Consider the following 16,606-nt stretch of genomic DNA (forward strand, 5'->3'; position numbering starts at 1 on the left):
AACAAGTTGGTGGAAAAGTCATTTACTTAAGGGTACACACTTTTTATAAAGCTTATTTTTTTTAAATAAATGAAGAAATAGGAACAAGCCACAAGTTCAAGGTTGTGTAAAGAACACTGAAAGTCTACCAGGGAGGCATTTCACACAGAGCACCTGTTGTGCACAAGTAGAGCTTCGGTGGGAATGTCTGGTGACACTTTTGAGCTTAGGTTTCCCCATCTGAACATGTGTAGGGGCTCTGCCCAGTCTGAAAGATTCCCACTTCACTCACAAGGACACTGAGGTGCAGAGAACTCCAGCTACCAACAACAAAAATCAGGAATCACTTCGCACAGACTGGTGTGCTACCAGCTCAGGTGCAAGAAACAGCATTTCCCAAAGTGTCCATCTGGCCTGTGCCTCCGTCTGTAGATCAAGAATGGGCCCATCCTGGAACCCCTGTACCACCTCTGAGACCCTGCCCCACACAAGCCCTGTCAAGACCCTGTTTCTCCCAGAGTCAGGGCATCCCAAGCCCATGGACTTCTCACCATTCACCCTTTGGGATACTGTCACCAGTGACCAAGCTGGACCATGCTGTTTGGATTTTGTTTTAAATTACTTTTATGGAATAAGAAATTGGCATTTCGCCAGAAATCTCCGTTGGGGCAGCCCCCACACAGCCACATGGGAAGCACACCGTCTTTAAGTCTGTGCTAACGGCCCTGCCCCTCCAAGCAGAGCCCCTTGGGGTGGTCTGTGGACGGGACTGGGCTATAATGAGATAAGGAGCATGGGAATTAGCTCTTGCTGCTAGGCATAGTCTAGTTCCACAGATGCTTTCTGGAAAGAGACTTTCTGGATGAAGGAAGTAGCCTATGGGCTACTCCCCCTCTTCCCTGCACTGGGCAGCCCTGCCTGTGGCCTAACCTTTGGGCTCCAGCACTGTGCCCTGAAGGTGCTGTCTCCACTTAGGAAGCAGTGGAGCCAAATGGTACCAAATGCAACCTGTATTCTGCACTAGAGACAGAGGGGCTTAGAGATCACCTTGACGTTTTCCTGTGGTCTAAACCTGCACTCTCCAACATGGTCACCATGAGCTTCATGTGGTCACTGACCACTGAAAATCTGGTCAGTCTGAACCGAGCTGTGCTGCAAATGTGAAGTGCACACTGGTTTTCAAAGACACCATCAAAAAGTAAAACATCTCATTAATGGTTTATATTGGTTACATGGTGAAGTGACTAATACTGTGGAGATAGTGGATTAACTAAGATGCATTATTAAAACAAACTTCACTGGGCTTGGCGCCTGTAGCTCAGTGATTTGGGATGCCAGCCACATACACTGGGGCTGGAGGGTTCAAACCTGGCCTGGGCCTGCTAAACAACAACAACAACAAAAATAGCTGGGCGGGCTCGGCGCCTGTGGCTCAAGTGGCTAAGGCGCCAGCCACATACACCCAAGGTGGCGGGTTCAAATCCAGCCCGGGCCTGCCAAAACAACAATGACGGCTGCAACCAAAAAAATAGCCGGGCGTTGTGGCGAGCGCCTGTAGTCCCAGCTACTCGGGAGGCTGAGGCAGAAGACTCGCTTGAGCCCAGGAGTTGGAGGTTGCTGTGAGCTGTGATGCCACAGCACTCTACCCAGGGGGACAGCTTGAGGCTCTGTCTCAAAAAAAAAAAAAATAGCTGGGTGTTGTGGCAGGCTCCTGTAGTCCCAGCTATTTGGGAGACTGAGGCAAGACAATTGCTTAACCTCAAGAGTTGGAGGTTGCTGTGAGCTGTGACATCACGGTACTCTACCGAGCTCGACATAGACTGTCTCAAAAATAAAAAATAAAAAAACTTCACCTGTGTCTTTTCTACCTCTTTGATGTGGCTACTGAAATATTTAGAATCAGGTGCGCAGCCCCGATTGTCTTTGGGATGCTGCTGGTCCTTCCTCACCCCCAGTCACACAGCAATTGTGGAGGAAGGAAGCGTGGGGCAGGGAGGCTGTGTCTCTATTATGAAGACTGTGAGCCACTCCCAGGGAAGGGACAGCTGCCTGGGAGGCAGGTTGGATGTCTGGACCTGCCAGCTGGTGCCGCTGGGGGTTGGGCCCTGGGATAAGCAGGATCCTGTATGAGTTTGCTCCGCCGCCATAAGCACCCCCTACTTCAGGCTTCAACAGAAACGTGTCCCTCTCAGTTCTGCAGGTTGGAAGCCCCAGATCAAGACATGGGCAGGCTGCCTCCTCCTGTGCCTCTCTCCTTGGCTTGCAGATGCTGTCTTCTCCCTGTCTTAAAGATGACACGCCCTGATCTCCGCTTCTCACAAGGGCACCACTTCCATTGCAGTAGGGCCACCCTCACGACCTCATTTTACCTTTATGACCTCTATAAAGGCCTTGTCTCCAAATACAGTCACGTTCTGAGCTCATGGGGGTCAGGCTTTCAACCCAAGAATTTGGGGGAGGGTGCACAATTGAGTCCAAAACAGATTCATCAAGCCAGGGATATGTTGGCTGAGGAAGGGCTGTTCCTCCCTGGGAGTCTGTGGGTGGCCAGGCAGGAGTTGTCCAAGATGAGGATGACAAAGCAGGTAGCTCCAATTGTATCATCCAGTTAGAGCTGGAAGGAAAGGCCAGGTGACCGTGGGGACTCTGGAGTCCAGGCAGAGGGAACAGCATGGGACCTGGGAAAACCAGCTTGTGTTAGGCCTTCTTTAAGGCTGCTGTGTGACTCCCCCATGAGGGGCCTGGGTGGGAGTGGAAGGTCAAGGTGGGCCTTGAGGACAAAGTACCCACTATGGTGGGCTCAAGCTGGACTCTCATTGCTTCTGGAAGGAGCCGCCCCTCCAGGGCAGTCACTCAGTGTACTTTGTCATTTAGTCCTTGCGACCGGGCGTGGCCAGGTGCTATCTTCTGCACTCTAAGCTTGAATACCAGAGGCCCCTTGTGCTACTCTGCAGGCTTCCTCCCAACTGCTGGGGACCCCACTGACTTGGGGAGCAGAGCAGTTCTCCTGAAGACTTGAGGGCACCTCCTGCTGCATCTAAGGTGCAAACCACATGGAGGGCCCGACGCTGCCCTGAAGGTCCTTCTTTCATTTAAGTGTTGAGATAGGAGTCACAGAACATAAAATTGGCCACTTGAAAGTGTCCAGTTCCATGGCATTTAGTGCCTTAGTGGTGCTGTGCAGCCGCCACCTCTCCCTAGTTCCAGAACATCCCAACATTCCAGGTAAGACCCCACAGCTGCTAGGCAGTCACTGCCCATGGCCCTGCCCTGGGAACTCCCAAGCTGCCCGCTGTCCCTGGGGATTTAATCACTGATGTTTCACAAACAGAATGATGCCTGCGTTAGCTTGTTTCACTGATGGTAACATCTCAAGGCTCGCCCCCACTGTGCTGCATGTTGGTGCAGAATGATGCTTCAGTGCCTGGCTCAGGTTTCTCCAGAGACTTGGAAGCAGTAGGATCCATGGGGGAGAGAAAGATCATTGCAGGGCAGTTGTGGGGCCGATGAGCCCATTCTCCGCAGCCAGCAAGCAGGGGGCCTGACGTGAGCACCAGTTGAAGGCCAGCTGGCTTGAGACCCAAAAGAGCCAACATTTTGGTCCAAGTCCAAAGGCAGGTAGAGGCTGATGGCCCAGCGCAAGTAGTCAGGCCGTCCCTCACATTTGGCTCTTTTGTTCTATCCAGGCCTTCAGTTTTGGGGGCAAGGTCCACCCACGTGTGGAAGGCCACCTACTGTACTCGGCCCATGGATGAAATGTTATACTCATCCAGAAGTATGTGGAGACACACTCAGGGCATCTGGCCACCTGAGCTTCACCACTGTGATGTGCACAGACCACATTTCAGTTACCTGCTCATCAGTGTGCAGACCTTTGCTTTCAACTGTTGTGAATGATGCCATGGAGAGTGCGGGGTGCAAGTACTGCAGTTCTTGTCCTCATTTCCTTTAGATAGATACCTAGGGTGGGATTTCAGGTGCTGGGTGTTCTCTGGACAGCACTGGCCCAGTTAGGCTGCTTGCTGTAGCCCAGGCGTAATCCTCCTTGCTGTAGGCTCTTCCTCACATTTCTTAGTGTCCAGAAGAAATGGAACACACGGTGGAGATATTTTGGGCTCAGATTTGTCCTTGGATAGGCCAGGCCTGAGGCAGGTGGCACTATGCGGTTGAAAGGGGTACCAGAGATTCCCCGTCACTCTGGTTTGAAGCTGCTGGCCTGCCCTGATGGCAGAGGGCCAGGTGGAGGGGGACGCCCACCCCTGTGCTTGGCTGACAGCTGTCAGGCTGGCGGTTCCTGCTGTCCGGGCCATAGGGCCACACTACTATGCCCTGCTCAGCCAGGTGCCCCCTTTGGTTCATGAAAGCTTCCAGACTTACTCCCCCATGCCCTGGGCTGTCCTATCAGAGGCTTCTGAGGCTCCCTTTCCCTCACACTAGGGGGCTGAGTTCCTAACTAGTCTCCAGCCCCACAGGGGGCTAGGCCACTGTGGTAAGGCCCCTGCCTATGCCCACCTAGCCTGCTGCAGGGCTCCCTGCAGGCCACCTCCAGGCTGCATGTGGCCAAGAGGGACAGAAGAGCCCTGAGCTGCTGGGAGGGCAGACTTATTCCCAGGTATCTTGAGCTGTCACCCCAGAATCAAAGTCACTTCAGATAAGGCCATAAACTCCCTTCTCCCCATTGCCATGTCCCCATTTCCATTCACAGGGTCTGGCCCAGGCAGGCTGCAGATACTCATGGGACTTGGGACAGTGTGGTCCCTGACATTGTGGGACAGGACCAGGCAGCCTCTCCATCACTCTCCCTTCAGAAAGGTCCCAAAGACCTGGGTACCTCTGAGCAAAACAGTCTTCCCTCCTTCCCTTCTAGAAAGTGAGCCAAAGGCAACAGCCTTAGCAAAATCTAAATGACCATCTGCATCATTTTTATTGCAAATCAGTTAACAAAAAAGATGAAAATACATCATTTTCATTATCTAGTTTTGCATGTAGCTAACTTTTTAAAAAAAATTCCTTTTTCTGTAAACTACACTCTATTTTATAAAACATAGTAAGACTCAACACCTGTGTGTCTGGTCACACCCACTAGGGATGATGTCGCTGACCCCCCCCCCCCAAAACCAGGAGAAGCTGCCCTGAGGTGGCAGGTGCTCCTGGGTGGCGCAGAGCTGAGCCACCTTCTGACACCCCTCATCACACAACACATGACAGACTCGTTCATTTAGATTTTTTAAACAAAATCCACTGTTAAAAATTTATTTACAGACATTTATTCTGCCACAGGCTTATACTTGACATCACAAGGGTCTGCTCCCCCTCCCAGCACACACCCCCACATAAGCAGGGTGCTTGAGAGCAGGCTCCCTGCCTCTCTGACCGCAGCCACTGGAAGAACTAAGGACACAGCCTATGACTTTCTAGAACCTCCACGTAAGTCGCTCTGCCACGTCTCCTAGAGAAACAGGAGCCCTGAGTAGTTGGGCCCGTGAGTCTGGACCCAGGCTCTGCTGAACCTGCAGGATGCCCTTCAGGCTGGCATGCTGTGGCCTCCAGCAGGGCTGGCCTAGGCAGAGTCTTTCCCGAGCAAAGGGTAGGATCCCCCTGCGGGCGTCCTGAGGATCCACGTCTGAGCTGTTCATATACATGATACTTAGAGGACAAGGGGTAACTACGTAATAGAGAACCCAAAACAAAGATTCATGACTGGTACCATGGAATGAACTCTGGGTGTACCCCAAGAACACATTTTAAAAAGCATGCTTGAAACACATGATCAGAAAAACACCAAAATATCTGAACACCATCATTTTACTTAAGTTTCCTACTTTATGCCAGTTAATCCACAGGCCTAATGTGTGGATCTGCCCCTTTTGTCTGTCTCTGGAGGTGTCTTCACGAAGAACACAGGTGACACTGGGGGAGGTGCTGGGCCGGCATGGGGGAGGTAGGCGCTGGGGAGGGAGGGCAGCAGGCTGGGCACCCTGGAGCTTTTTGGCTGATGCTTATTCAAACCTCCCTTCTCCAACATCATTTCTTTTTGGATTATGAAAGTAAGTAATAAATAAATGGCATTTATAAATCATGAATCTTTGTTTATATTTTACAAACACATAAGAATCTTTATACTAACTAGAAAAATCATAAGAACTAGTTTATTTTCTTGGAGCCATACAAAACAGTACATATAAATAAAAAGGCAGTGTTTCTGTGTAAAATAAAAGTACATAAATAAATACTAAAAAAATTTTTTTTTAATTCTTGTTCTCTTATTTTGTATAAAAACATGTTTTCTTAAAAAGGCTCCTTAGACTGGCTCCGGTGTCCACAGAGCACATAGAGACGCCCAGCAGGGCTTGGGAAAGGGAGCTGGTCGCACCTGCAGCTGTCTACTTGAAGGCCTCCGGAATGTGGGCGACCTGGGACTGCATGCTGGTGGGTGGGCTAGAAACACCCTCAGACCAGTCGGAGACGTTGGAATGCGGGGATGAGCTGGACCACTGGTCAGGGGACTCAGGGGACGGAGTGAGGAAAGGGTGCTCAGGCACCTGCAGCTGGTGGCTGGGGGTGTTGTCCACGGGCGAGGAGGAATAGCTATGCTGTGAGGGGGGCGTCAGAAACTGCGCTGTGGTCATGGGCGGGGCCAGGGAGGACGGCAGTGAAGTGGGTGGGGCCAGGCCCTCCGGGGGCAGGACAGTGTGCACTGTCAGGCTGCCAGGGCCCAGTGACTGCACGTCTGCCTGGCTCGGCTCCCCACCCAGGAAGCTCCGGCCCAGGTGGCTGCCGGCCGCTGAGCCCACCCCAAGATGTGGCTGCAGGTTCTGCTGCTGCTGCTGGATGTTTGGCGGTTGCAGGTTCTGCTGCTGCATCTGTAAGTTCTGCTGCTGCACTTGTGGGGTCTGCCCCAGGTGGGGCTGGGTGGCCAGCCGCGTGCTGGGCAGACCCTGGTAGCTCATCATCTGGGTCAGGGTGTTGGCGGCCAGGCCGCTGGGCAGTGGGCCCATCAGGCTGTGCTGGAGGCTGGGGCCCTGTGCGCTTAGGGTGCTGGGCGCCACACTCCCTCGCAGTGGGTTGTACTGGCTGGGCACCATGCCGTTCTGCAGCCTGGACAGCCACTCGCACTGGCCATTCAAGCTGGCAGCCCCACCCACACTGAAATTCATGGCCCCTCCACTGTTGGCGGAGCCCAGGATCGAGCTGGTACCAGAGGCCACAGGCAGGTGTGAGAGGCGTGGGGGGCCAGCCTCAAAGGCCAGCCGGCCGCCTGTACCTAGAGCTGCCATCTCTGGCTTGGCTGCCACGTTCAGGTGGCCAACACCCAAGTGGGTGTCTGGCATGCCAGGCAGGTGGTTGAGAGGCATGGATGGAGACTGCTGGAACGGAGAGGGCAGGAGGGGCGGTGAGGCCACATCTGACAAGTAGCCATGGGGTGACTCCAGGGAGTCCACAGGTGACAGCATGCTGGAGCTGTCCAGCAGGCAGCCCTTGCCGTCCTGAGACTTCTTCCTCCGTGCCTTGAGGTCCTTGGCCTCTTTGCCACCACAGACCAGACCTTTGGTGCTGGGCTTCCGGGCCTTCTTGCCCTGCATGGAGGGCTTGAGGTTGCCCAGGTAGCCATTGGGTGAGCACAGCGGGGGTGAGAGGGTTGGGGCGGGCCCCAGGCCGGCGCCATGCAGCGGGGGGCTGCGCACCAGGTTGTGCTCATCCAGCAGCCGCACGATGTCATGGTGCATCCGCTCCTGCGCAATATCCCGCGGTAGGCGGTCCATGTGGTCGGTGATGTCTCGATTGGCAAAATGGTCCAGAAGGACCTTGGCGGTCTCGTAGCTGCCCTCTCGGGCAGCCAGGAACAGAGGAGTCTCCTCCTAGGGGACACAGGCATGGGCAGGTAAGGGGGACCCTGGGGCTGGTCCGAGTGCTTTGTTACCAGAGGCTCATGGTCTGGAAGCTGATGGTGACTCCACCCCAGCATCCTGGAATGCATGGCTTGGTTCACTTTTAGAGACAGGGTCTCACTCTTGCTCAGGCTGTCTCCAACTTGTAAGCTCAAGGCAATCCACCCATCTCAGCCTCCCAGAGTGCTAGGATTACAGGCATGAGCCACTGTGCCTGGCCAGTCCACTTTTAAAAAAACGTTAAAACCTTACACGCATCTCCTAAGACCCTCTCAGGGAGGTCTGTGAGATTCCCTATTCCAAATGTGGCTACTTTAAGAGGAGAGGATGTTAACATGCCCTACTGAAAACCTGACAAACTGTGGCCCTCTTCCCTCTCCCCACGAAAATGCACAGACCACGGCAGCTCACACCTATAATCCTAGCACTTTGGGAAGCTGAGGTGGGCAGATAGTTGGAGTTCAGGAGTTCAAGACCAGCCTGAGCATGAATGAGACTCTGTCTCCAAAAATACCCAGGCATTGTGGCAGGTGCCCGGAGTCCCAGCTAATCGGGAGGCTGAGGCAAGAGAATCACTTGACCCCAAGAGTTTGAGGTTGCTGTGAGCTATGACATCACGGCATTCTACCCAGGGTGACAAAGTGAGACTCTGTCTCAAAACAAAAACAAACAGAAAATGCATAGACCAAAAATCACTACAGCAATTCTAGGGACATGGGGGTCCCCGAACTGCATCATGATAGGGAGGAAGCTCCCTGACCAGATAGCACTGAGCTACCCGGGGTCCACACTCCTTTCCCAGTCTCTCTGTGATACAGGTGCAACACACACATGAGAATACTGACCATGGACCAGGGACTGAGAAGTCTCCTGCCACCTGGATACCCTGTGGCCAGCTGCTCTGGAGTCCTGGGGCTCGGTTTCCCTCCTTCCTACCCTTCTTCCCCATCAGGTCACAGGCCCCCTATGGACACCTGGTGCCCAACACCTCCTACGTCCCCTCACCCAGGCAGGACAGACCCTGGCTCAATACAAGGGGATGGGCAGGAGTGAAGAAAGGGCTCAGCTCCCACTCCATACACTGTGACCCCAGCAGGCAGCCCTGCGTGTGGGAGCCTCTGTAAACAAGAGGGGGTAAAGCGCTAAGTGAAGCCCCTTGTCAAGGGGCTCTGGGCTCACCTTGTTGTTCTGCATGTCCTTGTTGGCCCCATTCTTCAGGAGCACAATGGCAGCGTCCACATTGTTCACAGCGGCAGCCCAGTGCAGTGCTGACTTGCCTGCATGGGGGGAAACAGACAAGGTGGGTCCAGGGCAGACCACACAGCAGCCGCAATCCTCCCCGCCCTGCAGGCTGGGCAGCCTCATGGCTCACCCAGGTCATCCACGGCATTGACGTCGGCGTGTGAGTTGATGAGGTCTTCCAGCATGCCCTCCACGGCCAGGCGGGCGGCCAGGATCAGCGGTGTTGTGCCATCATGCATGCGCGCATCCAGGTCTGTTGCCCGGTTCCTGATCAGGATCTGGGAGATAGGGAGGGACGCAAGCTTGGCACATGTGAACCCAATGCATCTGGCCCAGAACCAATACACAAACTGTGAGCTCCACTGCCTCCCTGACACAGACGAGACTCCTTCTGAGACCTGCCAGCCTGGGAAACGATGTGCCACACCTGCAAGAGGCCACGCTGCTCACAGACCAGCCCCTTGGGACCATGTGTGGCCTCACCTGATCATCAGTGTGGTTCTGGCTTCCATGACTACTCTAGAACAGAGGGGTCCAGGCATTACACAGTCTGGTGGGGAGGTGGTCTCTGCTGGTGGCTGAAAACAGACAGCACCAACCCATGTGTGGTGTTGGCCAGATACTTGCAGAACACATGGGAATTCAAGTCTTAGTTGTGTGGGAAAGGCTGTCCAGAGAGGTCCTAGGCACACACACACAGGGCCTGCCCCTGGGGGCTACTTTTGACTTTCCCTTTGTGGCTAATCTCAATTTCTTATTTCTGCAGGATGCCAACATATCACTAGAGGTATGAAACTATTAAACTTAAATTTGGGGCTGACCCCGGGTCTGTGTAGCACCTGCACCTGCCTGTGGCTTCCTAGACTGTGGGACCTGCAGTGTGGCGACTGCTAGACGAGCCCTGGAGACCCAGAATCCAGATGGATAAATCCACCCTTGACACGAGCTCCCTGCAGACCAGAACCCCAGATTTACAGGCAGCAAGTAGCAGCCTGTAAGCCTCCTTCTCACCACCACAGGCTATGCCAGAGGCCAGGCTGAGAGGGAGGGCTAGGGAGCCAGGGGCTGAGCAGTGGAACTGGGGCACCCCAAGCCTGTTATGGGTAGGAGTGGGGAATCTCCCAGCCTGGCTTCAGTGAGACCAGGTGGGCCTGACACCCACTCAGTGCACCCCTCCTTCAAAGGCCCCAGCTGCATCTGCCTCAGCTGTGCTTGAGGTCAGGTCCCTAAGGCTAAGTAAGCCCAGTTTCTGCCCCAAGACTAGCTAGTGGCATTAAGGAGGTCAGGTGGCCGGGACACTGTGGACAGGCACAGGCAAGCGCCACCTACCTGGAAAACACCCTGTGCATCCGCAGACACGGCAGCGTGCAGTGGGGTACGCCCCATGTTGTCCTGGATGTTGGCGTCGGCGCTGGCCTCCAGTAGGCGCTTGGCAGCATCGGAGCGTGAGTAGCGGGCGGCCAGGTGCAAGGCAGTCTCGCCGGTGCGGTCAGTCTGGTTGTGTAGACTGGCCCCCTGGTAGATGAAGTCCGAGATGACAGCCGGTGCATCCTCCTCCTCCTCGCTGTTGCCCGTCTCCAGGCCGCCCCCACTGCAGGAGGCGATCATGAGTGGCGTGAAGCCATCTGTGGGCAGGGCAGGTGGGGCTCAGTCAGGAGGACAGCCTGAGCTCAAGGGGACACTGTGTGGGCTGCCACCCAGTACACAGGGGCTCCTGCACAGAGCCGCCCACAGAGGGCCACTGAAGCCCCCAGGAACTTCTCAAGGGAAATAGCCAAGCCCAGCTGCCAACTTACTGGACAGCAATGAGACCTCAATGGCTTTGCTTCCTGTCCTGCCAAGTTTCTATGCCAAATCCCACCCAAGAGAGAGGCAAGGCGAGAAACACGACATTAGAAAATCCGCACTTCAGCTGCCCCAAAGCAGCATTTCAGGAGACAACAATCATTTACAGGGCAGACAGAGCCTGAGTGTAGCCCCAGGGGAGGGTGGAAAAAAGGTGGGCTATTGGGGGTCTCCCCGTCATCTGAGCAGGGACAACCCCGAGGACTGAGCACCTGCCCCCTGGCCTTTAGGGTCTGGTCAGAGCAGCCCAGGCTGCTAGACACCTGTGCCCCCAATGGAGACCCCCAGCCATGAAGGGCGGTGGCAGGTGGTGCCCATACCCGGCCCGCGGACGTTCACGTCCATGCAGTCCGTGTGGGCCTCGCCCTGGGGCGGTGTGGGGGCCATGGCAGACACACGCAGGTCGGCCGCATCCAGGTGCTGCTGAGTCCACTGCCGGTGGTCTGTCTGGTCATCCAGCTCAGGGAGAGCCACTGGCTCCTCGAACTAAGTGGGGCAGAGAGGTACGTCAGCTTGGGCCGCAGCAGGCACCCTGAGGTCTGGGGCCATAGGACTCACCCGGAACTTCCTCGTCTCCAGGTCCTCATCTCCCCACTCGTTCTGGTTGTCATCCATGAGGGCCCTGTCGGAGGTGTTCTTCAGGGGCCTGGGGAGGAAGGGTGGGAAGCCCGGCTGAGCAGGGTGCAGGTGCCAGGCCCTGGGCCAGGAAGGGGAGGACCCCCAGGGAGGGTGCCTGGCAGGAGGCAGCTTCCACTCACTTCAAGCCCACAGAGTCCTCGCCCAGGGGCTCTCGCCGCTTCTTCTTGCTGGCCTCAGACACCTTGAAGCCCTCAGGGAACCAGAGCTGGCCATGCTGCCGTCGCCGCTTCCGGGACAGCAGTACCCCACAACCCACGAAGAAGAGGAGCACAAAGGCGGCCGCCACTACGTACATCAAATGCAGCTGCGCGGGCGCCGGCGGCTCCACGGTCTCACCTGCGGGCACAAGGGCCAGGGGCCAGAGCCCAGACATCAGGCAGTGGTTATATAGCAGACCGGTGGCCAGGGGGCAGCGGACAGGCTCTGTGGTCGGGCAACGGCTCACCCACTCTCCTCCATCCCGCCCCCCAAAATAAGGTCATTTTCTACGCGATTAATCAGAATTGCAAACTATTGCTAAATTCTCTCCTGCACCAGCCAGCTATCTGGAGACGGCTTTTACTTTTTTCTCCTTTAAGGGAGAAGGATTAGCCAACTTCAAATCACTGCACTCGCATTGAGCTGTTAAGACAAAGGATTTAGGGGGATTTTCAAGACACAAACTTCAACACTTCACATGACACCGATCAATTCTTCTCTCTCTCTTTTTTCTTTAAAAAAAAAAAAAAGCTGTAATGATTTTGAAATAATACCCAACAAAGAAAAACCAGGGGGAAGAGGTGGGCAGAGGAAAAAGCTCCCACTTTCTGGCAAGTGTGCTCATCCTCTGGGTTTCCCTCCAGCAGCTGCCCACAGCTGGGGAGGCTACACCTGAGCTCTGGACAGCAAGAAACACACCCATGGGTGGCAACTGGCACTCAAACCCAAAACAATTTGGGGGAACAGAGGGATTCAGCCCCTGGCAGGTACACTGGGTCGCAGGGCTGGGGGAGCTGGTGGGAGCCACACTCACTCTGCACGGCCTCGATCTTATAGGGGATGTTGAGGCTGCCCAGCGAGGCGAGCGCCCCCAGGAACGCAGCCACATCGGTGGCACTCTGGAAACACTGCGAGGAGGACTGGACACACTGCCGGTTGTCAATCTCCAGGTAGACAATGGACCTAGGACACACAGGCTAGGCTGGGACCAGCAGCCTTCTTCTCCCACCTGCCAGGGACCACCTCTAGCCCCCGATGGGGTCAGGAGGGGGGGAGGTGGGTCTGATGACACCTACCTGTAGGGGGACAATCCCCTGCAGCCCAGCCAGTGAAACCTGATGCTCATCACAGACTCTTTCAGAGTGCTCTCCCAGCCCCCTACCCTCTCCGACACACCTAGGTGTCAGGAACACACCTTTTCCAGAAGGACAGAGAATGTCCTCGGGAGCCCTGTTCTCTCCCAGGAGCTGTCCCCAAGCTGGCAGAAGTGCTGACATGTTGGGGGCGGGACACACCATGACAGGCCCAGAGACTGGGGGTTCTCCCACCAGCCAGGACACCTGCTTCAAGGGCCCAGCCTCCTTGTGAGCAGGATCCAAACCCAGCCCTGGCACAATGACACACTCCCGACTGCAGGGCTGTCCTAAGCCAGCAAGATTGTTGACTGGCAAGCCAGGTCAGGGCACACCACGGGTACAACCAACCTGGCCACGTGGCTTACGTGGGAGTGGTGGAGTCTTGTGGGACAGCTGCACATGTGAGCTCCTTCTGCCTGTGGTCCCCTGACCCTAGGGACACCCCTCCCAACTCTGCCCTCACTCAGGCCCCAAGGTCCAGCTAGGTGCCCTCCCCAGGACCCCTGACTGGCTTCCTCTCGAGCCCAAACAAGGCAGATATGGTTGCTGAGTCGGGTTCTTCTCATCCAGGGTGGATCTGCCAGCCCGCGGGAGCCCAGAAGGGCTGGGCTTTACTAGCTCATTCCCCAGCACCCAGCAGATGCTCTAAGCTGCCCACTGGGTGATGGAGTGAAGCCTCCACACACTGGGGAAGATGGGGGGGGGTGCTGCATGGCACAGAGCTGGCAGAGCCCCACCCCCTTCCTCACCCCTACAGCCCTGGGGTCCTTTACTATACAGTGCAGAGTCCGGCCCACCCCAGGGCGGCCGCATGAGTCAGGGAAGACACCATCACTTACCCGCGGATGTCCATGGGGTCCAGCTCCCTGCGCCGGCGCACACCCCCACCTCCGGGGAACAGTGAGGCAGTCGCCTGGCCAAGTAGGGTGCTGGGGGCGGCCCAGCCCCCGGCCGCACGCTTTACGGGGTGCTTGCGCAGTTCCTCCTCACGGCCATAGTAGGGGAAGATCATGAGCCGGCCATGGGCGTCCCGCTTGAAGACCACGTTGGTGTGCAGCACTCGGCTGAGCTCCCGCAGGAAATGCAGAGAGTTGTTACGCAGCTGCTCTGGCGGCGTGAGCACCACCACGACCAGCGTGCCAGCCGCTAGGCGCTCGGGCACATGCTCCGCGCAGTCCAGCCCGTCCCACTCGCACTCAGCGCTGTTGCAACCCTGGTCGCAGTGCCCGTCGCTGAAATGGTCCTTGCAGTATTGGTCGTACAGGGGGCTGCGGAGGCAGAGCATGCTGAGACCCGCCAGGCCCCTATGGGGGCCCAGAAGCTGCCCCAGGGGTCGTGGGGACACCCTGCCCCCGTTGGCCCCAGCTCAGGACCCTCCTCTGGCCTGAGGGGATAGTGCCCTTACTTGCACTGGCCCTCTGCACGCTGGCAGTCGAAGCCATCAAAGAGGCAGCCGGCCGAGTTGCACTGGGGGTCGCAGCGGCCATCACTGAAGTACAGCCAGCATTGCAGCGACTGCGTGCAGTTCTTCCAGGGGTCGTTGAAGTTAAGGGAGCAGTCGCCGCCGTCCCAGCCGCATGCGTGGTTGTTGCATTGCGGGTTGCAGACCTTGTCACCGGCATCCTCCTGGCATTCAGGGAGCTTGCAGGCCTCCTCGATCTGTGGTGGGGGGATGTCACGCCCAGCGCCACCCCCGAAGCTGTAGTCCAGGATGTGACACAAGAGCCCGTTGAACTTGGCAGGGCACAGGCAGCGGTAGAAGGGGCTCTCGGGGATGGGCTCGCAGCTGCCCTGGTTGTAGCAGGGGTTGCCATTCAGGCAGGGACTGCTGGCCGGGAACTGGCACTCAGGGCCAGTGAAGGGGCCCAGACACAGGCAGGTGGGGCTCCTCGGGCCCGAGATGCATGTGCCGCCATGCAGGCAGCGCAGGCCGCCACAGGCACGTGCATCGTTCTCACACGTGGCACCCTCGAAGCCCTGCAAGGGAGGGAAGGTAGGGCAGGCAGTCAGGGTGGGCTGGCACCCCGAGCCCCTTTCCTCTAGCAGAAAAATCCCTAAAAAAGAACTGTCTCCTGATGGCAAAGGGGTCAGGGGGTCCCAGGGGTTCAGAAATTGGAGACAAAGAAGTGGAGCACTGGGGACCAGGGAACAGCGAGACATCGTGTCATCAGTCATCAGCCTAAACTCACAGAATTACGAGGCCAAGGGTGAGGAATGTGGGCACAGTGAAGGCTGAAGTTGCTTACAGTGCATCAAAGCTGCCTCACCAAGTGTCAATGAATGCTTAGCATATGTCAAGGCAGGGAACTGGGCAAGGGTATGTTTCTGTTGACTTTTTTTGTAAAACTATTATAAAAAATGTACTAAAACTATAAAAAGAGCCTCAGAGGAATGATGAAGATGAAGGCCCAGAGGCTCAATCCTAGCCTCCGCCTAAGGGCCCCAGAACCCAGGGCTAAGCTACACCAAGGGAGGGCGTGGGGCCGGACACTTTTGGGCCCACACTGCACCTCCCGCCCCTGCCCGCCATGGCACCTACCGCAGGGCATCTGCAGATGAACCCGCGGGCGGTGTTGGAAGCCACCGCGCAGGTGCCCCCATTCTGGCAGGGCTTGCCTCTGCAGCCATTGATGACCGACTCGCAGCGGCGCCCTGTGGGAAACACAGGGCAGTGAAGCAGTTGCCCTGCAACCACGCCCATCCACCTTCCCAACACCCGGCCACCCGGCTGCCCACTGCACCCACCAGTGTGGCCGGCACGGCACTCGCAGTGGAAGTCGTTGACACGCTGCACGCAGTTCTGGGTGCCGCGGGCATCACAAGGGTTGGATAAGCACTCATTGACATCTCCCTCGCAGCGCTCACCCACGAAGCCTGGAGGGCAGGTGCAGCTATAGCCGCCCACCTGGTCCACACAGGTGCCGTTGTTGAAGCACTTAGGGCTCCGTGAGACGGGGTCAACAGGGGGGCTGCAGTCGTCCACATTGATCTCACAGTGTACCCCTGCAGGGCCCAGGCGGCATCAGGGACCCGTGCACATCCAGGCCCCAAAGCAGCAAGGACTAGGACATGCAGATGCCCAGGGCAGGCCCACTGAGCCACACTTCCCGCCAGGACCCCTCTCTGGGGCCTTCCCTGCTAGCAAGGCCTCTGTTCCTGGCCCCACAAAGCAAAATGGAATTTCTGGCAGGTTCTGGGTGCTTCTGCTGGTCACAGGGCACCTGACTTGCCCACTTCCCTAGGCCCCTGGACCCCAGCCGTCCACATGGCAGTCCTTACCCTGTGTGCCCCGGGGGCAGGAGCACTTGTAGGTGTTGATGAGGTCGAGGCAAGTGCCCCCATTCTGGCAGGGGTGTGACAGACACTCGTTGACCTCCTCAGAGCAGTTCACCCCGTGGTAGCCAGCCACACACTGCACAGGGACAGAGTGAGAGGCAGGGCCGTGGCTCATGAGGGGCCAGAACATAATACTCCACTCCCACCCCCAACCAGACAGGCTGGCAGGGCCACACGAACTGCCCTTGTGTCCAGTGAAGCCTGAGGTCCCTCACACCTAGCAGACCTGGAGGAAGACCCCAACACTGTAGACCCTGGCCAGGACCTCAGTGAGGTGAGTCACCACCTGGGGTGTCGGTAGGAGAATCTGGACCCTGCCCCATAAGACCAAGGTGAGGGCCC

At 56.6% G+C, this 16,606-nt stretch overlaps 1 protein-coding gene across 1 annotated transcript in view; it reads right to left on the reverse strand.

The window, feature by feature from the left end:
- Positions 1-5,196: 5,196 nt before the first annotated feature.
- NOTCH1 (notch 1) overlaps positions 5,197-16,606 on the reverse strand; it is a 43,813-nt gene continuing 32,403 nt past the window's right edge. The window contains exons 22-34 of the mRNA XM_003794850.3: positions 16,208-16,340; positions 15,674-15,931; positions 15,468-15,580; positions 14,334-14,905; positions 13,768-14,196; positions 12,607-12,755; positions 11,714-11,930; positions 11,514-11,601; positions 11,276-11,441; positions 10,440-10,735; positions 9,241-9,388; positions 9,048-9,145; positions 5,197-7,838 (exon numbers count right to left, since the gene is read on the reverse strand). Coding sequence (XP_003794898.1) covers positions 6,363-7,838; positions 9,048-9,145; positions 9,241-9,388; positions 10,440-10,735; positions 11,276-11,441; positions 11,514-11,601; positions 11,714-11,930; positions 12,607-12,755; positions 13,768-14,196; positions 14,334-14,905; positions 15,468-15,580; positions 15,674-15,931; positions 16,208-16,340 — 4,143 coding nt within the window. The 3' untranslated portion in view covers positions 5,197-6,362. The remainder of the gene's footprint in view (positions 7,839-9,047; positions 9,146-9,240; positions 9,389-10,439; positions 10,736-11,275; positions 11,442-11,513; positions 11,602-11,713; positions 11,931-12,606; positions 12,756-13,767; positions 14,197-14,333; positions 14,906-15,467; positions 15,581-15,673; positions 15,932-16,207; positions 16,341-16,606) is intronic.

The sequence above is a fragment of the Otolemur garnettii genome, unplaced genomic scaffold (genome assembly GCF_000181295.1).
Source record: "Otolemur garnettii isolate 467f Iridium unplaced genomic scaffold, OtoGar3 scaffold00087, whole genome shotgun sequence".
Taxonomy (NCBI): domain Eukaryota; kingdom Metazoa; phylum Chordata; class Mammalia; order Primates; family Galagidae; genus Otolemur; species Otolemur garnettii.